The sequence below is a fragment of the Phoca vitulina genome, unplaced genomic scaffold (assembly GCF_004348235.1).
Source record: "Phoca vitulina isolate PV1807 unplaced genomic scaffold, GSC_HSeal_1.0 scaffold22, whole genome shotgun sequence".
Classification (NCBI taxonomy): Eukaryota; Metazoa; Chordata; class Mammalia; order Carnivora; family Phocidae; genus Phoca; species Phoca vitulina.
Window position 1 is genome coordinate 20,854,996 of NW_022589725.1, and position 25,634 is coordinate 20,880,629.

The following is a 25,634-nucleotide window of genomic DNA, read 5'->3' on the forward strand; positions in this document are numbered from 1 at the left end:
AGTTTGGATTCCACTTTAAAAATGTTGCTCCTGTATTCTATTGAGACCTCTAGCGCATTCATCTCTCAGGCCTCTCTTATCTAATCTGAAAATGAGGCCATCAGACTGGAAAATTTCCAAGGATTCTTCTGCTTTGAAATACCCTGATCTTAATGTCACGTTAGCTGTTTGAACTGAAGGGGTGCATACAAACTGAGGCAATGACAATGCGAGAATCAAAGAGAGAGTCAGAGACACCAATCTGAATGGATTTAGAACAAAAGATTCCCCTAGGGCTCCTTTTCTTTTAACAAAACAGCTTTCATTTACCACATCTAAAATTCATTTCCCCATCCTAATACAAGGCCATAAGCATAGCTGACTCAGGTAGTAAGAATTAGAAGAGACAGCTTCCTAGAAGACTCAACTTTGGGTACAGGTAAATGGTTCACTGAAAGAAATACATTTATAAAGTTACGATGGGGATTCATTGCCCTAACTTCACTGAACATGCGCCTACTTCTTACATGTTATAATTTATACCATTACATTTTACTTCTGTTTTTCTTGTCATGAACTCAGAAAGAAACAGAAGTTTTGAAATGTCTTCCTTCGTGGAAACCAAAGGCCTCGAGCAACTGACGAAGTCTCCAGTGGAATTTGTAGAGTATCCTTGATTTGACGATTGACGGCTGAAGTGACCCAGTTGAAGCCACATGCCATTTGTTTGATTTTTGTCTTGAATAAGGAGAAAGATGCATGAAATGGCTTCTGACTGTCACGTGGGTGTGAGAAACAGTTTCAGGTTTCATAGGCGAGGCTGAGGAGGGTGGCCTTACACTGGTCTCTGCAGTAAAGGAAGCTAAAAATCAAGGTGATTTTCACACCATCAAGCCCTTTCTCATGTGGCAATTTGCTTAATCTTTCTGAATTTCCTCATCTGTAAAACAGAAACCGTGATACCAGCTTTACGGCTAACCTTTTGGGTTAGGGACAACATTAGTAAAATGTGTGTATATACTTTATACGTATGTAAGATAGACTATATGTAAGACAGAATATATATATATGTAAATATAAACTTTCTTGGCATGTCACATCCTTACATGTAATAGGTGTCCAATCAGAAGATAGTTGGGATGATGATAAGAATATAAATTTTGGGACGCCTGGCTGGCTCAGTCAAAGGAGCATGTGACCCTTGATCTCGGGGTCATGAGTTCCAACCCCACGTTGGGTGTAGAGATTACAAAAAAAAAAAAAAAACTTAAAAAAGAAGAATATAAATATATATTACCAATAATGGCTTTGTTGATAGTCCTGACAACAAAAACTTATAATTTTTATCCATAAATCAAAAATGAAACAAGTCTTTAAATTTTTTTCATGAAAGTAATAAATAGTAAATGCCTCAAACAGCCCAATTTCATGAAGCAAGTCCCAGAATAAAAATAAAGTCACCCTTAGAACTCATCCACAACAGGAGAGGGAACAAATGTAAAACTCCATACACAAAGTCACACTCTTAAGTGTTGCCTCTTGGATAGACTTTCCATTCGCTGTCTTGTCTCTTTGAACCCTCACAATAGGCCTAGAATGTAGGGATTGTTCAATCTATTAAGGAGGGAAACCAACACACAGAGCGAGGTAACTTGTTCCCCTGCCCAAGCTTACAACCTTAGCCAACCTATGCCAAATTTGGTAATAGGAAGAGTCGGCTAGGTTTTAAAGACATAGCATTGTTTAATAGCTACGTAGTAATCAAGAGCTAATGGTTCTCAGGATCGAAAACTGATGGCAGGAGGAACTCAAATACAAAATAAGGTCAGCACCTTCTGTGCTCTATTTACCTTGTTATCCATCATAAAGAGTACCACAGTCTTGGCAAAGAGCATTCTCAGAGAAGGTTAAAAAATGAGCAGAGAGCACTTCAAAAATAGCCATGCAGTTCACATTAGCTTTCTGCCAAAGACAATATCACGCTCTCACATACTTAGACACGCTTGAGCTTCCTCATGTGTCCTTCATCGTGAAGCCTGTCCTTAATAATCTCCACAAAATCACACTGACTTTGACTCGGTCATTTTTGCTACCCCATTAGTTTTTACCCACTAGGCTCTGCAAAGGTGATAATACATTTCTATTATAAAAGCACATTTATTCTGTGTGTCCAGGAAGTTTTTGACCTTTTTCATTGACTAGCCCAATGAGATCATCAACAGTTAGTTCATTTTCCAATGGAGAAGGAAGGAAGGTGGCCTCTCAGTTAATAGTATTGGTTAATTATTTTTATAATTGTATTCACTACTTAACATGATGGTCCAGATATAACAAAATGCAGCTTAGCAGGATATATCCAAAAGGAACCCGTGTGGATTCATCTAACTACATGCCTCAGCTCTTCTGGAATGCAGGTTGCCAAATGGTTGCACTTAATTTTCAAACTGTGGGTAAGTAGCACAGTTAAAGTTCATTTCCGTTCTGTTATAAAGCCACATTTCCAGACGAAAAAAGAAACAAATTTCAGTGAATTTCATACAAAAAAAAGGTAACCTTTGAAAACAGAGAAAACTGTCTTTAATAGTTTATAAACAAGTCTTTGTTTCTAGTGGTTTTGCATTATTTGCAAAGAAAAATTTTTATGCTATTTAAAGCAATATGTAGAGGGGCACCTGGGTGGCTCAGCTGGTTAAGCGTCTGCCTTCAGCTCAGGTCATGGTCTCAGGGTCCTGGGATCAAACCCTGTGTTGGGCTCCCTGCTCAGCGGGGAGTCTTCTTCTCCTTCCCCCTGCTCTTGCATTCTTGCCCACTCTCTCTCTCCCTCTCAAATAAATAAATAAAATCTTTTAAAAAAATTAAAAAATTAATATGTATATATTGTAGAAAATTTGGAAAATTCAGAAAAGTGTAAAGAAAAAAATAAAACTGCCAGGAACACTACCATTCAGAAAGTCAACACAGTTAACTTTTTGGCTTTGTAATCTATAAGGTTTTTTGGTTATGTATATACAGGCTTTTAAATTTAATTCCTTGTTTAAAAATGTATAAAAAAAAGATAAAAAGATAGTAGGAGGGGAAAAATGAAGGGGGGAAATCAGAGGGGGAGACGAACCATGAGAAACTATGGACTCTGAGAAACAAACTGAGGGTTTTAGTGGGGAGGGGGGTGGGAGGATGGGTTAGCCTGGTGATGGGTATCAAAGAGGGCACGTATTGAATGGAACACTGGGTGTTATACGCAAACAATGAATCATGGAACACTACATCAAAAACTAATGATGTAATGTATGGTGATTAACGTAATAAAATTTTAAAAAATGTATATGTATGTATATATTTATATATATTTAAGTGCTATACAAAAACGTGAATTTTAATAACTGTATATTAAGCACATTTCACAATTCACTAAAACCCATTTCCTATCACTGGACATTAGGGAATTTTTTTTCTACTATAATGCTCGGAGAACATCTTGAATATAAATTGTCAAGTCTATGTCCTAATGTTGGAAGAGTTCCTAAAATAGAATTACTCTGTTAAAAGATGTGAACATTTTAAAAACCTTCATGCAATATGCCAAATTGTCCAACAAAAATGTTGGTTATTTACCCGAAAAATTAAAAAAACACTAATTCAAAGAGATACATGCAGCCCTATGTTTATTGCAGCATTATTTACAGTAGCCAAATTATGGAAGCAGCCCGAGTATCCATCAACAGATGAAAGGATAAAGAAGATGTGGTGTATCTATCTATATATATATAATGGAATATTATTCAACCATACAAAGAATGAAATCTTGTCATTTGCAACTACATGAATGGAGCTAGAGAGTATAATGCTAAGTGATATAAATCAGAGAAAGACAAATGCCATATGATCTCACTCATATGTGGAATTTAAGAAACAAAACCAATGAGCAAAGAAAAAAGAGAGAGAGACAAACCAAGAAACAGACTCTTAACCATAGAGAGCAAACTGATGTCACCAGAGGGGAGACATGTGGGGGGATGGGTGAAATAGGTTGATGGGGATTAAGAGGACACTTATCATGATGAAAAAAAATTAAATGATTTGAAAAAATCTGTACCTTTAACAAGTCAAAAAAAAAAAAATGTTACACTGGATTTCTCCTCCATCAGCAATGTATGATATGAAGTGTTCCCTCTCATTTGAGATCTTGGTTAAGTATTACCATTAAATAATAGTAATAATAATATTCTAGACAAAATATTATCTCATTGTTGCTTTAATTTTATTTCTTTGATTATTATTGAGGTTGAACATTTTAAATATAGATTTTGATTTTTATATTTCTGCTTTTATGAAGTGCATATTTAGGACTATTGTCAATTTTCCTGTCCACTTATAACAGCACTTTTTATATAATGGGCATGTTGTCATATTTTGTGAAACAGATGAGATTGGGCTGATTAATGTTTTATTTTATGGAGTCTTGGTTTATTTTTATTATTACAGGCTCTCCATCCCAGGATTAGATCCATAATTACTTCTGTTTCTCTCATGGCTTCTTTTTTATTTGAATTTGACCCTTTCAACCACCCAAATTTAATTGTAATACATAATCTCAGGAAGAGATAAATCCTTTTTACACTAAACTGAAATTACAGCTTAATAGATGCAGCCTTTTTTGGTGTGGTTAATTTGGGTCCATTTTCTTCCAGTGATATTCTCCTCTATTAATAAATTTGTCTGCCTTCCTGGAGCCAATAGCTCAGTTATTATTGTAATGTTTAATAATATGGTCTAATACCTGGAAGTGGAAATTCTCCTTCATGGCTATTAGTTTTTAGTCATTTCTTGCTATTGCCAGTGGGACTCCTATTCCAAATGAATTTAATTTACTTATTATTATTTCCATCTCCCCCACTGAGAAAGAAATGGGATTTTGAATAAAATCACATTAAATTTACATTAGTTTGTTATATTGTGTTTCCCTCTCCCCACTGGAAAAATTATTTTGTTTAAAATCACATTAAATTTATAATTTGAGGAAATTTGAAAAAAACCAACACCTTTTAATTTTTAGTTTTCTTATCACAGAAAGAATGTTTTTCTCTTCACCTTAAAACTTCTTACATTATATCCTTCAGCAAAATCACACATCTTCATCTGTGGTCTGGTTTCTTTAGATGAAAAACTTTTTTTTTTTTAAACATTATATTTTTAGCAAATTGTTCCTGGATATTGATATTTGTATATTTATTTTATGAACAAATGTTTCATAATCATCCTCCCAAGCTCTCATAATAGCTCATTTTGCTAGTAGCTTCTATTGGGTTTTTCAGGTAGACACACACTCACAACAATTTAATCACATCTATGTTTTTTTCCTTCCTAGTGCTTTGGACTGACCATTCTAGAACAATATTAAATAATAGTATTAAGGGTGGGCAGCTTTCTCTTCATCCTGACACTAAGAGGAATTTCACTGAGTAGATATTGCCTGTGACTGAGACAGATACTCTTTCGCACACTAAAGGAGTACAATAGCCCTTCTTACCTGTGGCTTCACTTTCTGTGGTTTCAGTTACCCATGGTCAACGGGGGTCTAGAAGCAGATGCTCTTTCTTCTGACTTATTGTCAGAAGGTCAAAAGTAGCCGAATGCTATGTCACAATGCCTATGTCATTTACTTCACTTCATCTCATCCCGTAGGCATTTCATCACCTCACATCATCACAAAAAGGATGAGGGCAGTACAGTAAGATATCTTGAAAGAGAGAGAGAGACTACATTCACAAAACCTTTATTACAGTATATTGTTATAATTGTTCTATTTGATTATTAGTTGTTGTCAATCTCTTATCATGCCTAATTTATAAGTTAAACTTTATCATAGCTATGTGTGTATAGGACAAAAACATAGTATATGTAGAGTTTGGTATTATCCGTGGTTTCAGAGATCCACTGGGGGGTCTTGGAACACATCTCCCATGGAGAAGCGGGGACTACTCTATGCAACTGTCCTAATTGACTAACAGTGCTTTAGGAATTTATGTCCATGTTATTAAATGTCTATTTGAAATTTGCTGGGATGAGCATATATTCATTTCTTCTTTTGTGAATAAATAGATCTCCTAATATGTAATTGTCCTTTTGTTCCTGGGATAAACTCTACTTCCTTGTTGTGTGTTATTTTTTAGAACATACGATTTGCTATTGTAATTTTTTAGGCTTTTGGTGTCCATTTTTTCAAGTATGATAAGTCGGTCACTTTCTTATTTTAGTACTTTGTCCAACGGTGGTATCATAGTTACCGTAGCTTAATAAATTGACAGATAAAATTTCACTTATTTTCCCTGCTCTAAAAATGATTGGTTACTTGGAACTGAAATAATTCTACGGTCACTTCGCTATTATCCACCTAAGCAGAGATGAGTCATGATTCAGACAATCTAGAACAACCTAGAACAGCTTCCCAGATTCACTATGACTTTAAATTTTTTTTAAAAAAACCTTACCAATTGCAATTAGTGTGGACATCCGTTTCATACCGCTGACTGAGCCTTAGGAAAACTTTGGCAGTTAAGTTTTGTCCATTAGAAAGGAGTCAATGTGTAATTATATGTAGGTGGTAACGAAAGAAATGCAAATTAAAAAAAAATCCTTTTCTCCTATAAATTAAAAAAAGAATTCTAGCGTTCAAGGTTGGTGAGGTGTGGGGAAGGCTCAGAAGCATGGATGAGAGGTTTAAAGTGGCATGAGGTTTCTGAAGGGCATTTTGGCAAGACTTATCAAAAAGTACACATCTTTTTCCTGGAACACATCTTTTGACCTAGAAATGTCACTCCTAATAATGCCATTAATGATGGCTTCAAAGATTTCATGACAATGGTATTCATCAAACCATTACAGGTAATGAAGAATTTGTACAGCTGTTAAAATTAAAGCAGACAAATACTTAGTGAAATGGACATACTACATGTTCAAAACATATTTGAAGGAGAAAAACAATATACACCAACCAGTTGACAGTGGTTTATCTCTAGATTTGGAGATGACAGCTTGACTTTTTTTTCTTATCTGTGTTTCCTAAATTTCTACAATGAATAAATATGTATTCAACGAATAATAATAATATTTGTTTATTTTTAAATAGGGGAGTAAAAATGGACTGTAATACAATCTTACTGTGTTGCTCTAAACACAAATATTGTCACAATAAGGGTTGTGTTTTTAATATTCAGACCTGGCTATGCAAATAAATATGGGGATGTACGAATACAATGGGAAAAGTGGCTACAGATTAAAGCCAGAGTTCATGAGGAGACCTGACAAGCATTTTGATCCATTCACCGAAGGCATCGTGGATGGGATAGTAGCCAATACTTTATCTGTCAAGGTACGTACCTCTCTATTACAAAACTGTCCCCAACAAGTCTCAAATAGTATCTATTTTGCATAAAGAAGTAGTTTAGTCATCAAAAATTTAGAGCTAGCAATATCTCCACCTTCTTCACGCATTTTTCCTTTAAGGACCAAATCTGAATTATAAGTTTCAGAAGCCATATGCATGAGATAAAGGGACTAAGTCCTATTCTTTAATAGGATAAAAATTGGACCCTAAATCAATAAACTAACTTGAAGAGTCACCATGGTTGGTCTTTTCTTTTGGTACAAATATCAGTGACCTATGTTGGAGAAATCTTCTGGTCTTTTATTTCTCCATTAGTTCTAGAAAAATAGCCACCCTGAGCAAAACTAGAGAAAAAAAGGTATTCTCTCAATAAATTGTTAACTATTGAATAAAAGTTCCCAAGTTACTGTTTTGAAAATCTATCAGTATTCAGGGACTTAAAACACAGAGTAGTGATATTAAGTAAAAGAATTGCTTCATTAAACATACATCTGACCCTAAAATATTAATTCAAAATTATTTCTGCAGTCTTTGAAATTGATGTTACATCATATAATTTTTTTAGCTGTAAGAAAATATTTTGTGCTATGAATGAAAAATCATTTCATAGGAGCTTTTTATGTGAATTCTATAAGCTCTTGGTTGTTGTGGCTGTTTCATTTACTTCTTTAAAGTTTTCTTTCTTGGGGTGCCAGGGTGGCTCAGTCGTTAAGCGTCTGCCTTCGGCTCAGGTCATGATCCCAGGGTCCTGGGATCGAGCCCCGCATCGGGCTCCCTGCTCCGCGGGAAGCCTGCTTCTCCCTCTCCCACTCCCCCTGCTTGTGTTCCTGCTCTCACTATCTCTCTCTCTGTCAAATAAATAAATAAAATCTTTTAAAAAAATAAAATAAAATAAAGTTTCCTTTCTTTCCTGTTTAGTTGGGTAACTGTGGAACTAAGAAACGTTTTGTATTGGATATAAATGCAATTTTCAGACTGACCTTAAACCAAAGGCCTATGAAAGACTATGTAAAAAAAAAAAAAAAGTAACAGTTTTGCTAATTTCTATCTACCCTAAGCTTGTTGAGCCCATTTTTACTTTAAAATTTATGTCACTTGACACCAAAGATTAAAAATAAAATTTCAGTGAAGTGTCTCAAAATTATATCTTTTGAAATTATTTCATGCCATGTATCTGAAGAGTGGAGTTGGCAGAATTAGAGCTTCGACATTATGTTTATTTTAGGAAATTCTTTTCAGCAAAGGATGTTTCATTCCTGCCGAGTTTGATTAAGATAAACTCTTAAGCATCACACACTGACAAAATGTTATTTTTAGAACCCTTGTCAATTGTTGTTATAGTTGGATCAAACTAATAATTTTGTTCTTGTGTGCCAGTTCATCTTGTTTTGTGCATGCTTATTTATTTATTTTTTTTAAATTCGGGGCGCCTGGGTGGCTCAGTCATTTAAGTGTCTGACTCTTGGTTTCAGCTCAGGTCATGATCTCAGGGTCATGAAATTTAGCCCCACGTTGGGCTCCGTGCTGAGCGGGGAGCCTGTGTGTCCCTCTTCCTCTGCTCCTCTCCACTCTGTCAATCTCTCAAATAAATAAATAAATTTTTAAAAATATTTTTAAAAATTCTACCATGAAGGGGTAAGTAGTTAGAAGATGACATAGAAACAGGAAAGTGAGTTGAGGGGAAACAGTTGAGACCCAAACAGACATGAGGTGCTGCCTGAGTCCAGAATGGAGCCATGGCTGTCGAGGGGTCAGTGTCCTCAGAACAGACAGGCCAGGCTGCTGTCCCGTCCTGCCTTTCACATGATGGCCAAAGCCAAGAGGCGGCTCGTGTCCCTCCAGTGGTGCCTTTGTTTTGACCTTCTGACCTAGTCTTCCTAGTGTCAGAATGGACTTGGGTGCCCAAAAGGTGTTCCACAATCCTATTCTCCTGATGGGAACATTGAAGGTCATTAATTTAGTTAAGAACCTCTGCTTTATTTTTTTTTAAGATTTTATTTATTTATTTATTTGAGAGAGAGAGAGAGAGAGCTCGAGCACAAGCAGAGGGGAGAGGCAGAGGGAGAAGCAGAGGCAGGCGAGAATTCTACCACTGAACCACCAATGCCCCGAGGGAGAAGCAGAGGGAGAGAGAAAGGGAGAAGGAGACTCTCCGCCAAGCAGGGAGCCCAACGTGGGGCTCCATCCCAGGCCCCTGGGATCGTGACCTGAGCTGAAGGCAGATGCTTAACTGAGTGAGCCACGCAAGTGGTTCCCCAAGAACCTCTGCTTTAACCAAACACCTTAAGTGCACGGAATCCTTGGTGCATCTGATTTCCCAGTGTGACTCACAAGCTTGGAAGTTTCACACATATAAAATGTCTGCTAAGTTGTTCTCCCTTAGAACCTCAAATTAAATAGAGATCATTGCTGGCAGGTCCCAGGCACTCAAGCTAAAGAGAACATTCAGAAGAAATGAGCTATCCTGGGGGCAAATTCAGACAGCCTCTTCCTCGTTTTTCTCTCTAACTGGTTTGGAATTTCTAACCACATCAGCAAATGGCTCACTGGCCTCGCTGAGCCCTTGAGGGCCATTCACAGGCTGACATCATGTCCCACTTCTGGCCCCACCACAGTCTTGATAATTCTGTCCCCTTTCACGGACTTGAGATCAGAAAGCTCCTAGCCACCAGGATATGTGATTTTAAAACTCTTTGAACTCTACAATATCCATAAATTTTATAGCTAAGCAAGGATACCCATAATTGTGTGGACGGCTAACAGGTTGGGGTTAGGAGTGATGATAAACTGGGTTTGATGGTTTAAAGTCGATATTTGGGTTTTGTTTTTATTATCATTGTAGCTTTTTATTTAAAGTATAACAACTCTGGGGGCACCTGGGTGGCTCAGTCGATTCAGTGTCTGACTCTTGATCTCAGTTCAGGTCTTGATCTCAGGGTTGTGAGTTCAAGCCCTGCCTTGGAGCCTACTTAAAACTATAAAAATAAAAAAATAAAAGTATAACAAGTCCGATAATTGAATAACATAGTGTTACAACCACTTCTTCAAGTTGAATTTTATGAACAAAAGGAAACTTTTTAAATGCTAGAGTTTCTACTTTGTTATGTTTTAAATTTGTACTCTTAACCTTTTAACTTAATTTACAATCCTGCTAAAATGAGAATTTTTTTCTCTTGTAACATCTTTAAGTATTAGAAAAACCTTTATATTCGGTTGGCTCTAAGATCAATTTTCAACATTTAACAGATGTATCTCAAGTACAAAAAGTATAATCTCATCAAACTTTTGGTATTTGTTCATTTATTTCCTCCTATACAATTTTGTCTTACTAACTGACTCCTTCTAACCTCAGCATTTTCAATGTGCCTCTATCAATTCTTTAACCAAAAGAGCAATTTTAATTTGTCCTCTTGCCTCTATTTCATTTTGGTTATAATTCAACCAGCATTTGTACCTCCCTAAAGTATTCTCTTATATCACTTACTCATTTTCAAGAGTTCCTTTTTTATTATTTTCTAGATTATATCAGGTCAGTTTCTTTCTGATAAGAAAGTCGGGACTTACGTGGAAGTGGATATGTTTGGTTTGCCTGTGGACACCAGGAGGAAGGCATTTAAGACCAAAACATCACAAGGAAATGCTGTAAATCCTGTCTGGGAAGAAGAGCCCATTGTGTTCAAAAAGGTAGGTCTCATATCCTTGATATGAGATGTAACTGCATATTCTAGGTGTTTCACTCTGAGAAAAAAAATTACAGGAAGAATTATCTGTTGCTAATTTGGGAATTTACACATTTATAAAGCAATAGCACTTTGGGGGCTATCTTAAAATCTGTTCAGGATCTCTGTGAATCACTTGTTTGGATTTTCAGAATTGTGTTGTGAATCACTTAATTCTAGTATACCTCATTTGGAAGACCAGAAAAACATATAAATTGACTCGTATCCCCTCATAATACAAGTGGTAAATGATATATTTTCATCGTAACTGAAATGAAGTAAAGTGAAAAGTAGGGAATAATATGGTAGCAGAGAGAAGGAAGCCCATACATCCTAAAAAAGAATATTAATTAAACTTCCTATAACCTCTCGCCTCTGGCAGCTGGTCATTCTATCTTGTCTGGATTCTGTCTGATAGAGTTAAAACCTTTCCATTTGAATGGGCCTTCTGTCTGTCTTCACCAAAAAAGCAAATCTTCTACACACATGCTTGTCACACAAGGAAGACAATAGTCTAGTAGAAAGTGGAATAAACTATCTTACCATACCCTTTGCTTTTATCTGGCCAAAAGATCTAGAAAGGGTGTCTCCTGCAAAGAGAATATCTGTGTTAAAGGTCTCTGTGCTCCCACCATCTTTAATATGTTAATCAGATTTAATAGTAGTGTCTATTTCAAAGAATTATTAATAAGTATTCCCCAATACACTGAAAACATTTATAAAATGTCTGGCACTTTGAAAATAGTCAACAAATGTTAGCTTGCTCTTGTTACCAAAATTAAATTTTTAAGGATACAGTTAGCCTCATGTTCTCCACACATGTTTTACGTTGTGGGGGGAAAAGATGAGCAATTACTTGTTGCTAATTTGGGAATTATTTATAAAGCAATCTCATTTTGAAAGCTGTTCTGCAACCTCTATTTTTGCATGTTTGCTTTTGCTTTGAAAATATAAAAGTGATTTGCTTTGAAAATATAAGAGTAGGGGCTCCTGGCTGGTGCAGTCTGTTAAGCATCCAACTCTTGATTTCAGCTCAGGTCATAATCTTGGGGTCATGGGAATGAGCCCCATATGGAGCTCCATGCTGGATATGGAGCCTCCTTCCTCTCTACCTCTCCCTCTGCCCCTCCTCTCCCTCCCCTCCCTGCTCATGCTTGCCCACTCTCTCTCTCCCTCAAAGAAAAAGAAAAAAAGAAAATGTAAGTGTAAAGGCTCAAATAGTGGTAAGACTACTAACTTTATATTTAAATGTTTGTCATTTCCATATTTGAAGATTACCTTTCTAATTTTTTCTTGGAGTTGCTCCTTCTTGTAACCACTTGTATCCTGCATTTCCCTCTAGGTGGTTCTTCCTTCTCTGGCCTGTTTGAGGATAGCAGTTTATGAAGAAGGAGGTAAATTCATCGGTCACCGGATCTTGCCAGTACAGGCAATTCGGCCAGGTATGGACAGTGTGGTAAGAAACTATCAAAGCTGTCAAGAAAACCATCACCGCCTTACGTGATTGTTCAAGGGTGATTTAGGAAGCTGTCTGAAAACTCAGTGGTTTATAACAAGTGCTTTATCTTTATGCTCACAAGTCTGTGGGTTGGCAGGGTTTGGCTGGGATCAGCTGTGCGGCTGTGCTTTAGGCTGAGGGCTGGAGTTAGGTCTGTTCCCCGTGCGCTCATTCAGGCTTCTGGGAGGAAGGAGCAGTGGCACCCACGTATGGACATTTATGGCCGCCCCCTGGAATGCATATAAGGGCAAGCCCGACTCTGCGAGTGCATTTGAATCCTCTGTTTGCACCACAACCCTAACATTCTTTTCTAAAGCAAAGCATATGGCTAAGCCCCAAGTCAAGAAATCACATACAGGGGAAGAATTTGGACCAAGAATTCAGTCTATGACATACAATTTTAGGTTCTCTTTTGTGGGGAAAAACGTGATTGAAAAGGAAAATAATCAGAATCAACATTGTTTTCCTGTCTGATGAGAAAAATAATTTCACGTAAAACCATGTGATGAAAATAAGAAGTGACCTGTTTGTCATCCAAAGTCACCTAAAATAAACACTTCCATCGCATAGATGTTCCTGTGTTGTAACTAATATTGTGAAGAAAATATGTGATACACAGTATTAATGTCACCCTATAGGCTATCACTACATCTGTCTGAGGAATGAGAGGAACCAGCCTCTGATGCTCCCAGCTGTCTTTGTCTACATAGAGGTGAAAGACTATGTCCCAGATACATATGCAGGTAAACAACCTAAGTCAAGGGGATGTTTCTATCTGGGGCCATCCTTATTTTTGTGGTTTAGTGGAAGGAAAATTGGACCAAAAATAGGCAGGAAATTCTGGCCTCAGAATCACTTCTATTTATGTGTGCATGTTGATTAAATTGCTCAAGCCTTTGTGAATAGATTTCAATTTCATTTAAGTCCCAATAAAATATTGAGCATATTTATCTACTAGTGGTATTATTCTTATGGATCCAGCAATTTCTAACCCATGCTACTTGGTACTACAGCAGTGTATCTAGGTCGGTACAATGGCTTTATCTTCAGCCAGTTTTAGAAGCCAGATCCTTTTCATTGGTGAAATCCTAAGTTTAGAGGAATTAACTTGTGACAATGTCAACCAGGAATCATAAATTTAAATACTCATGGTGTAAAGTGGCCTGATTATAAGGTATTGGGGAGTGGTGGAGACTATGGCAAACTTGGAGCACATGCCCATCCAAAGATGGCAGCCATAACTCACTCCAGATAGACAGTATCATGTGTGAATGATACTCATATTGCCAACTCTTTGGGTTGTTTCAACAGTCTGGAAAGCAGGCTTTTTATGTGAGATATTTTCCTTCATTTATGAAACACCATTTGGGCCAAATAGGACAAGTGTGTGGGCCATTGTTGGAATGGATGGGCCCCTCAAAATAAACTGAAAACTATGTAATATTGAGGTATCTTGTGTTGGAGCCTATCCAGTTTGGCTGTCAGAGCTGAATTCCCTTGAGTTCTGTCTTCCTGAGGTTGAAGCAAAGGGTCCTGACTTGTCCATTTCCAAAATGTTGGATGGATGAGTGGATAGTTACATGGTAGATAGAAGAGTGGAAGATGGATGATGATTCGGTGGATGGGTGGGTGAGTAGATAGATGATGAGTGAATGCATGGATGGATGAATGGATGGATGGAAGGATGAATGGATGATGGATAATCAATATATCCAGGACCTTTGATCTAAAATGTCTCTTCCTTATTTAGATGTGATTGAAGCTTTGTCAAATCCAATACGATATGTGAATCTGATGGAGCAAAGAGCTAAACAATTGGCTGCATTGACACTGGAAGATGAAGAAGAAGTAAAGAAAGAGGTGAGCGAGTGTTCTAATCTTATGTGGTATTAAGCATGATTTCCACACCCAGTGGCTGGCTTTGCCTATGTAACACCATACCTCATGAGAAGAAAGTAACACATTGGAAAAACTCTTTGATGGAGCTCAGCATTGTCTCATAAAACATCTATATGATTGACTGAATTTTTCATATTTCATCCTCTTCTGGTATTCCGTGCCCACACCAGCATCTTATTTTGTGCCTGCATTGAACAGTCCACATCTGGCATTTCAGGTGAAAGTTTCTAACTGATTTCATATTAATTAAAGGTGACTAAAGCACTTAGAAAAGAAGGTAATCATCATGTATTTAGTATTTTCTTTTTTCTTTAATCTAAAGTGCAGGATTTTCAAAGTGCTTTGTGACTTCTTAGAATACATAAAGTCCTTAATACAAATACCTAATGTGTAGTATGAGCCATAAAATGTTTACTACTATTATTACATTGTATACTTATATATTATAATACATATTCCCAAATAATTGGTATATTTTTCTAAATAAGATGTCACAAGGCAAAGAGTAATCAAGGAAGGGACTGGAAATATTAGAAGTAAAATTTAAAAATATAAAGCTTCTATGTAGACTGGCAGTCCTTTAGTTTTCAAAAAAGTGAAATATAGTTTAATGATTGGAGGTAACACGAATATTAAAAACAGTGAAAGAAATAAGCTATTTTCATACTTCATTGAATATTCTGAAGATAAATTCATGGAGAAAGATGAGAAAAAATGGAGAACTATCAGAATGGGGGGAAATTTTGAAAATTGTTTGGATAACTATAACTAATAGCAAGTCCATAAAAGTTGATATAATTTATTTTTTTAAGATTTATTTATTTGTTTGAGAGAGAGAGCGAGCATGCAAGCAGGGGGGAGGGGCAGAAGGAGAGGGAGAAGCACACTCCCCACTGAGTGTGGAGCCCAATGCGGGGCCTGATCCCACAACCCCAAGATCATGACCTGAGCCAAAACCAAGAGTCAGATGCTTAACCAACTAAGCCACCCAGGCGACCCAAGTTGATATAATTTATTAAATAACTTTTTTCTTATTCCAAAAGAAATCTAGGTTTATCATGGAAAATTTTTAAACTAAATATAAGAAAAGAAAAATCCCAAAGATACTACCTAGAATTCAAACCCCTAAGCCACTCAGACATAACACTGTAAATATGGAGTGTATAAAAAGCTAGTCTTTCTATGCACAATTATTACTTTTTCATAAAATGGGATAATATTCTCTATCTGTGTTTTAACCTTTTATTTTCACTTACTGCAAATATTTTCCATGTCATTAAATATTCTTCTATGACATACCCTTTAATGACTTCATGGTTTTCTATCATATAGCCATACCATAGTTTATTTTTCCAATTCCCTATTATTGGATATTTGAAATACTCCACTCTTTTAAACAGATCTTCAGTGAACATATATAAATACATTTTTGAGCACATCTATGATTATTTCCTTCTTTCTTTGCATAGAATTTTAGAAATTTTTGATCTAAGATATGTTGAGCTAATTGAACATGAGAAAAAAATGAAAGGAAAGAAAAACATTCAACATTAGAGTAACATTTCCCAGGCTCTTATTTACACTGCCAGCATCATATCCCATAGGACCAGTAGAGAGTGAAATTTAAAGTTAAACTGGTAAGTTTCATAAATAATGCTTTTCGTGGTATGCAATAAATAAGGTTATAGGAAATTTTTACATTGCCAGAAAATTATGCCTAACAGCAGACATGAATATACTTCCAAGGTCATCTGTGCCTCTAACATCTATGCTTAGCATCTGCAGAGGGGAAAAAAACAAATGAGAAACACCTAGGCCCCCTGCGTGAATTTTGAGGGCTTAGTCCAAGCACTCACTGCTTGTGTGGGGCTCACAGAAGGAGGGGTCTTCCCACGCTCCAAGCAGATGCTATTGGTGTCCTACCCAGACCTTCTTTATATTTATAACTTTTTTAAAGATTTTATTTATTTATTTGAGAAGGAGAGTGAGAGAGAGCACGAGGAGGGTGAGGGGCAGAAGGAGAAGCAAACTCCCCACTGAGCAGAGAGACCGACTCAGGGCTGGATCCCAGGACCCTGGGATCATGACCTGAGCCGAAGGCAGATGCTTAACGAACTGAGCCACCCAGGCGCCCTCAGACCTTCATTTTAGTGCTGCTTCACCCACGGCCACAGGACTGCTGTGGGTGTGGGCTGCAGACGGCTCATGGCTGCAGACTTTTCCAGAGGACTGGCCTGGGCTGATAGGAGCTACTTTGCTGGAGATGTCTGGTAGATTATTCTCGGAAGGGGGTGACCCATGCTGAGCGACTGAAAGATCCAGGAGAATAAGAGCCCAGGTCCCTTGCTTCTGGGTGGGCAACTTCTGTATTACAATTCACACTCCTAAGCCCCCATGGGATCAGGCTGACCCTGGACTCCAGGCTGAGACCACATTTCAACTTAATCTTCTTTCCCGTCTTACCCTGCTTTCCTCACCTTCCTGCAGTTTCCTCCTGTTCTTGGTAAATCACGCACTCAACCACCGCCATGTTGAATTCTGCTTATAGGGAACGTGAGGCTGAACAGTTGCTGTTTTATACTGAAAATCAAGAACAAATGCCCTTTCTGAATTTTTTGTCTGGGAACCAGAATTTAAATGTTTGACAGCAGTTACATCTTTAATTCTGGTGGTTCTTTAGAGATCATAGCACTTTTTCTTTCCAATGGCCCTCAAAAAGATTAAGAGGAGAAAATTCAGTGAATTTCTCATTTTGCTCATATAGACGCCAATATGTAATTAGAGGCTCTCCTTAGAAATCTAACAGAAGCTCTGAAATTCTTTTCTCTTCTACCTGCTTTAGCTCACTAACATATGTAATAAAATATAATTCAAGGTAAAGATAGTTCATGTAGATAGAAATAATCCTTAATAATATCTCTTTAATCAACTGGATGTGTTTTATTTTCTAGGAAATAAAAGTTCAAAGAAAGCATTTTCAAGTGAAATTGCACGTATTGTCACTATTTAGAAACAATGCATTTTCTATCATCAATTTCTACACATTCATTAGCCAGGTTCTCCAAGGAGTGAACCCCCAATTGGAGAGAACATTTCAAGACACTGCCAATTTCTGCTTATATAGTACAGCAATTGAGATAAAAATTCTCCTAATGGAGTATTTTACTCATGGTGCACCAGAGAGACCATTTTTCTCGTGATTGCAAAAAAATGTCACTCTAAGGAACGGGAGACCTAGGGCCTTCAAGATGTCAGGGATCCTGTCACACTACCGTCCGTTCAAAGCCTTATCTTTGCACCAAACATCACATATCAAAAATCTATTTAGAGAGAATGCAACGCTAATGGATATAAAAATACAGAAGAAGCATTTTAGGTCAACTTTATTTTTGTTTCTCCTCTAGCAGTGGTGATCAGAATGGATTTTCAGTAAATGCATAATATTCATTAAATTTAGAGGATATTTAGACATTTTCAGTTTTAGAAATCATTTTAGAGGCATTGAATCCCATAGATTCCAAATGGTCCAACAGAGAAAATATGATTTTTTTTAAAGATTTTATTTATTTATTTGACAGAGAGGGAGAGAGCAAGCACAAGCAGGGGGAATGGCAGGCAGGGGAGAAGCAGACTCCCTGCTGAGCAAGGAGCCCTATGTGGGGCTCAATCCCAGAACCCTGGGATCATGACCTGAGCTGAAGATAGCTGCTTAACCAACTGAGCCACCCAGGCTCCCGAAAATATGATTTTTTTTTTTTTTACTTTGAAATGTCAAAACCCTAAATGACCTCATTTTTAAAACTCAAGAAAAAAAAATCATTTGCCCTTACCATGTAACTCTAGGAAGGAAAAGTCATTCCACACCTTTGAACACCAGTGTGCCCTTTATCTTGTCTTGTAATGATGTAAGTTTGTTTGAATGAGGCCACTGAAAATAAGTAGCTGTGGTTTTCTCAAAAGAAAATTCTATCTAGGACATGGCAGGCACTGGAGACACTATTTTAGCAGCAAAGACTTTTTTAGTATAATCCTTTTAACTTGGTAGTTATAAAGGTCATTTCTATTTGAAAATTAAAGACTTCATTGGACTGCAAAATATCCTCAGATTTTTAATACTTTAATAAATTATCTTCATAGAGTAATTTGCAAACCAAATAACTAGGCAAGTTGAAAATTTCCCCATGCTTTGAACACTAGATGTTTGATTCAGATCATGTGAAAAGATAGATAGATATCTATATATAAATCCAACATATTTATGTAAGTTAAAGAATAATAGAGATTTTAGTTGCTGGGTTTATTTTATGTCTTTTAAAGTTGTCATTCAGGACACTGGGTTAGTAAAATTGTAGAAAGTTGCCTAATCTGAATTATAACAAAGGCTTTATAATATTTATAGCTATTTCTTTATTTAAAAAAAGGTATATAAAAAATTTTTAAACATAATAAACCACCAAAAAAAAAGGCCCTCAGTAATCTTGGAGATACTGTTAACATTTTTGGTGTATGTCCTTCTAGCAAGTAGATGCATATATATTTTTCTTTTAAAAAATATTAATTTTTAAAAATGGTTTCACAATCCTAATGTTTTCATGTGGTTATAGAAATGCCTAATGAGACACCAGTAACACTCCTGATTTTCTATTTTTAAAATACACCTGTAAAGAGAAAAAAGTAAATATCCAATGTATTGAATACAAAATATTATGTGACATCTTTAATGTCCACATGCAGTATTTGAACATGACTTGCTTTAGCATGTTGGGGAATGCAGAAGCATTTTACTGAGCGCATACTACATACCTGGCACTGTTCTGAGCCCTTTCATGTATTAACACACTTACATCTTAAAATATCCGTATGTCTTGGTTACTATGATTATTCCCATTTAGCAGATGAGGAAACTGAGTACCGGGAGATTCGATTTCTCAGCCAGTGTCACACAACCAGTAAGGAGCAGAGTTGGCGTTGAAATTCAAGCCATCTAGCTCCAGGACTCATGTTCTACAACAGCATTTCTATAAGTCTGATGTGCAGACCAGGGCATCCTGAGTCAGCATGTCTGGGGTGGGGAAAGGCTCAGCATCTCTCACAAGCCCCAGGTGATGGGATAATGCCATTCCACGGAGCATACTTTGAGTAGCAAGGGTATACACTCCACCCCATTGTACTACCTCAATAACAAAACTGCAATTTTCTGGTAACCGTTAACAAGGACTACGCTTCATTCCTCTTTCTGTCCTCTATAGCTTGTTGCCTGGATAATTAAGCACAGAATATTAAGACCTTTACTTTAAATGGTAGTAGCAACCTTTGAATTGGATTTTTTGTCGAATCAAATGTCAGGATTCCCCCCCTTTATATCACAGGATATTACATTGTTCTTCAGTAGTGAGGTTTATATATGTGGGTTCCATTTAATTAGTTTGTACCGTGGCTTCTGGCCAAAATTCAGTTCCCCCCCAACTCAAAAACTTCTAAGGCCACATTCATTCACTAAGTGTTCATTTCCACCCTTGGAGAAAGCTATGATATAAGACAGAGAACTTGATACCCCAAACCTTACTCAACCCTCAAGGCCAAAATTTCTGTTCTGAAGAGTTCCCTGTATCATCTGTGTGTGTATTACACAGCAAAGGTGTGTTAGTGGTCCTCATATCACTTTGACATTGAAAGGGAAAGCTGTTTAGTAATACCATATTTTCATTAATTCCAAGAGGCCTACTTTTTAAGTTGTCAGACTCATGTGTTCTTATAAGTGAGCTGGAATGTATCAAAAATAATTTATTTCCTTATTCAGTGTATGGCACTGTAGGCATCATTGATGGGATTTGATTATTTGAAAAGAAAAAGGGTTTATATGATCTAATGTGGATTTCACCGGTAGGATAACAACCGCAAAAATTCAAGGTGGTACAACTCATAAGGTTACTGTGTTTAACTTCAGAGAAAGCATTGGGTGTCATTTAATCTATTTCTAAGACAGAAGCTTGATGCCTCATCCATGGTTCAAGAACTTGGCGCTAAAATCAAAGATGAGGTTTCCTGGTCATTTTGGATTCTCTTTAAATGAAAATCTTGCTCCTCAAATAATAATTTAGCAAAATACCAACTTATAGAAACAATAGTTTCTCACAATCCCTGAACTTTAAAGCATCCAATAAAGTAGGAAGAGAAAATTTGCCTTTTTGGAGATGGCCTTTAGATAATGACACTACCCCTTTATTTCTATATACAGCTCTGGAGTTTACAAGGCATTTTATTGGGTGCCCTGGAAAAAACTAAGCCCTAACTAGACAACACATAATCCCCATTTTTAAAAGAGGGAACAGTTGCTTATCATGGTAGATTGACTTGCCTAATATCGGTAAGCAAAAAATGGAACTAGAGTCTTTTTAAATGAGTTCTCAAGGGAAGACCATATATGAATTTGAGTTGAAACTACTCAAGGATTGGTTCAGTCTCACTGCTTTTACAAATTCCTCCATATCAATTTTTCAAATTTCAATGGATTCAAATAAGGAGCTTTGGGTTCATCTGCCCAAAACAGCACTACATCCAGAAATTTGAATATTGTAGTCCATGCCAGGCCCCTACCATAGGGACTGTAAAAGTGTGACTTTCAATGACAGGTTTTCACTCTCTAGAGTAAGACTTCTTAAATTTTACTGTGCATACAGATCACCTGGGGATCTTGTTACAATGCAGATTCAGATTTCATTGTTCTGAAGCAGAGCACAAAATTCTGCATTTCTAAGGAGCTTCCAAGCAATGCTGCAGCTACTGACCTATAGGAACAGATTCTGAGTAGCAAGGCCCTCAGACTTAAGCATCTATCAGAATCACCTGGATCACTTCTTAAAACACAGATTGCTGGCCTCGCCTTGAGAGTTTCTGACTGAGTAGGTCTGGGGTGAATTTGCATTTCTGATGAGTTTGTTAGTGATGTTGATGCTGCTGGTGAAGGGACCACACGTTGAGAACCAATGCTGGGGAGTCCTACATCTGTGTCTCACTTGGGACTCTCCCCATGTGGAATTAAAAGCCATTATTCCATCCACTCTAAAATGTCAGCTTTATCACAGGACCCCAGTAGGGCTCCAAGAGAAACTCTCTTCTCAGGGAATTGTCCAGAATCTGTTTTGTGAGTGATTGACCGTAGTATCTGCCAAGTGATTTGGCTTAATTCAAAAGATACATTCCCACAAGATGAATGTTAAGGGTGGTTGGTCTACAATCTTTTTTTTTTTCAAGTAAATGCTTTGTTTATTGACATTCCTTTTCATCTTTATTCAAATATGCATATTCATTTTTTTCTCATATGTGGTCACTTTATAGATAACATTTTCATTTGTAGCATTATATGGTGAGTGGTTTTCCCTTTTGCTTGTTTTGTAAAATCTCCCTTCCCATTATACAACATCCCTGCCTTTTCCTATTCTTACAGGAAAAAAAAAACAAAAACAAAAACCCAGTACTTGAAGATAGATATACAAGGATGTTTGTACAAGCATTGTTTTCTGTAGGTGCAAAAAGTAGAAAGAAGGTTAGCTGTCCATCCAGAATACACGGTATTGCATCCATTCTGTGAAACGGTATGTGGCTTTTAAAACCAACTGTTGGCGTCTCTGATTTCCTGGCCCAGAACAATGCAGGTGGCTTGAGTAGTGAAGTGTCCACGCAATTTTTATTTTGTAAAAGGACATCACAAAAATTCCTTGTATGGTCTACATTCATTTTAAAAAGAAAAATTCATGATTTCTGCCCAACTATAAAGAGTTCATTTCTTCTGATTTCTTTGGCGACTGTATTAAATAGTTCTAATAAATTAAAATGGGCAGGAACGATAATATATGTAACATATATAAAATTGTGTCTCCCTTTAATCTCTTTCTAAATAAACTGCCATAATTCTGAATTACATGCAGATTCTCTGCAGACAAGAGCAGCATCTTCATTCACTCACTGATTGATTCATTCAAAAAAAATTGTTTTCTTATGGTAGCATAAGGTGGTTCTTTAGTTTCAGGACCTTGTCATTGACAGTGTATGTAGTGATTATATGTGAGCTGAAAACAAAATGCAGATTTCTTCATTTATTCATTCAATTAAAAAATTTTTGAACACAACTTTGTCAGTCACCATGCTGAGCATTATATACTATATATATTATATGTAATATATGTAACATATTATTAATTATATATAATATATAATAATATATAACATATATTATTAATAACATATATTAATTATATATAATGATGAAAAAAATCAGATGCTCTCGTAGGCCTTACAATCTGGAGGAAGAGACTAACATTAATAAAAATTCATGCATATACATGTGAACAGCTGTTACAAATGTTTCAACAAAGATACCATGTGAATGCTGATGACTTTTTATGTGATCACAGATATGACAAAAACTGAAGTCAACAGATGAATTTATTCAGCTCCTTAAAGCTCTCTTCTGCTTCTAACTCACTCTGGTAGATTCTTCACAATATAGTTTTGCCATCATTTATTATAAAAATTGTCAAACGTAGCCAAATGTTGAAAGAATTGTATAATGAACATCTATATATCAATCACCTGGATTCCACAATTTAAATTTTGATGCATTTGCTTTATCATATCTATATTCATCCATCCCTCTATCTATTCATTATTCTATCTTATTTTTTAATGCATTTCAAAGTAGGTTGCAAATATTAGTATACTTCATCCTGAAATGCTTCAGAATACATACATCGGGAGGTTTTTAGAAATGTTTTTAATTCCTTAGACATGTGCAGTAGATACATTATTTAATTTCATCCACATAATATGAATTCAAGGTACCAATTGTATGTATGGTTGAGGAAGTTCTATCTTGAGGGAAAAGCCCACATCTGTCCTGAATGGACTGGATTTCTACATGATGACATTATAAGATTTGCCCTTGATATTCAGTAAAAGCTGATGACCCTGCCCCTTACTCATATGGTATCTGAATCAAGATGCTGTCATCCTAACCACTACATGGAAGGGATTATACTTTTTACGTGATTCAGGCAGGACAGCATGACCCAACACCTCCAATAGTACAATAAATATTTGGTATTTGAAAGACCCCTTACTTACTATATTACCCTTTCAAATAAATTCCCCAAATCCTAGTTTTCTATTGCTTGATTGTCAGATCCAAATTTTCAATGCGCTGGATGGAAATCTTTTCAACTGGTGTACCAAATGGCATCACCTCCTTCTGCAAAACTTGTAAAAGAAAACGGCCTTCCCAGTAATCCTCTTACTAATTCACTTGTGTTATAATTTACAGTCACTTCTGTTCATTTTGAAAAGAGGAAGGATATAAATTTTTTTTAAATAAAATCTTGGTTTTAACAAGTCCATTATCCCATGTTTTGAAGGAAAAATACTGTAATGCTTCTATTTGGCCACTAGAGGGCAGGCACCTACTGCTGTAGTTCATTCTGCACAATTTTCTCCACCCAACTAAGCAAAATCTAGTGCAACTAACATACTATCTTCTGAAACTTCTTTCCTTGAAATTTATTTAATTGGATCCCAGGAAGCTCTCCATTAAATTGAGAAAACTGAAATTTCTTGTTCTTTTGTTTCTATCGCAATTTCCAGTAAAACATGAAAGTATTTCATGCTTATTTTATTTAAACTCATAAAAAAGAATATTTGGGGAAAGGCTAGGCAGAAATAAAGCCACAGGGGTTGATCCCCACTGATTCTTTTGATCAGGACAAGGAATTTGGTTTTTGCATTTCAGTTCACATATCTATAAAGGGGAATTATTCAACCTTTCAGTGATGATGTCAAAACCCTTCATTCTAGTATTGTATTACTACTATAGGCATTTTTTGTTTCTCAGTTCTTGTGTTTAGCTGTTCTATTTAACTCATTTAGCTTTTTATACATGAATGCCTTTTTAGTGTAACAGAGTAAACTTTTTGAGAATGATGTTCACATTTATACATCTCTAAATTTCAGCTGCAAATTAAGTTACCTTTGTGGTTCCTTAAAAGTTGCTATTAGCATAGAATTCAGAGTGGAGTAGGGCAGCAGTGAAATTCAGACTTTAGATTCTAACACATATTCGAACACCAATCCTGCTGTTAACTGGGTGGCCTCTAGCAAGTTATATGACTTTTAATAAAGTCTTTAGTAAAGACCTTTTTTTTAAAGATTTATTTATCCATTTATTTGAGAAAGAGAGAAAAAGAGAGAGCACAGAGGGGGAGAGGGAGAAGCAGACTCCCCGCTGAGCAGGGACCCCGGGATCATGACCCGAGCCAAAGGCAGATGCTTAACCAACTAAGCCACCCAGGCGCCCCTGGTAAAGACCTGTAATAACACCTTGGATTTCTTTGCGTCATGGTGGAGGTGAGCAGGCAGCCCACGTGGGCTGCAATGAGGCTGGTGTATCTAACACCATCGAGCACTCGCTGATCTACAGCTGCTTCTATAAGCACTCTCCATGAGGGAACAGTCGATTAGAATCTGTACCTACTGCCCTTGGTTAACACAGTATTTTAAACATCAGTCTGATATATTTGCCATCATAGATTCTTACTAAATTAATAAATAAAATTTGTTTCCGGAATATCATAAGAGACACCTGACAAGTATCAAGCAAAAAAAAAAAAAAAAAAGCAAAAACAAAAAAACTGTGGAGGAGCCCCCAGATTCCTTAGTCCAGCATTCAGTCCTCCTCCCCCACCCTTTGTTCTCCACCTCCGTCGGGCCCCTGGGGCGAGGAGGCGGGGCGTGGCGGGCTGCCGCTCACTTGGCCCACTGCGTTTCCCAGCATGCCCCTCTCGCGCCAGCGTTGCTGTGGGTGCACTGCTCGCCCTGACACGGTCTCCGAATTCTAGACAAACCCTGCTCCTCCGAGCGGAGCGTACAGATCGGCAGCTTCTGGGCCAAATGTGGTCTGAAGATGTGCTTTGTTTGGCCTCAGTGATTTAAAATTAGGAGCTTTCACACATACGCACACACAAAATTCGTTTTCCCCTTTTCTCGAAGCCTGGGCTGAAGCTGAGTGGCAGCCGCCCCTTTCCAGGAGCTCCCACTCCAACTCTGGCCATGGCCCCACTTTGCCCTGTTGCGTTAAGTCTGGTCAGTTTGTTCATTTCCATCCTTT

The 25,634-nt window shown here is 36.9% G+C and overlaps 1 protein-coding gene across 3 annotated transcripts in view; it reads left to right on the forward strand.

Annotated features, from left to right (window-relative positions):
- PLCB1 (phospholipase C beta 1) overlaps positions 1 to 25,634 on the forward strand; it is a 667,247-nt gene that overhangs the window by 527,544 nt on the left and 114,069 nt on the right. For all 3 annotated transcript variants that reach the window (XM_032419622.1, XM_032419621.1, XM_032419623.1), the window contains 7 exons: positions 562 to 646; positions 2,305 to 2,429; positions 7,194 to 7,348; positions 10,883 to 11,047; positions 12,425 to 12,524; positions 13,219 to 13,323; positions 14,331 to 14,440. In XM_032419622.1, coding sequence (XP_032275513.1) covers positions 562 to 646; positions 2,305 to 2,429; positions 7,194 to 7,348; positions 10,883 to 11,047; positions 12,425 to 12,524; positions 13,219 to 13,323; positions 14,331 to 14,440 — 845 coding nt within the window. The remainder of the gene's footprint in view (positions 1 to 561; positions 647 to 2,304; positions 2,430 to 7,193; positions 7,349 to 10,882; positions 11,048 to 12,424; positions 12,525 to 13,218; positions 13,324 to 14,330; positions 14,441 to 25,634) is intronic.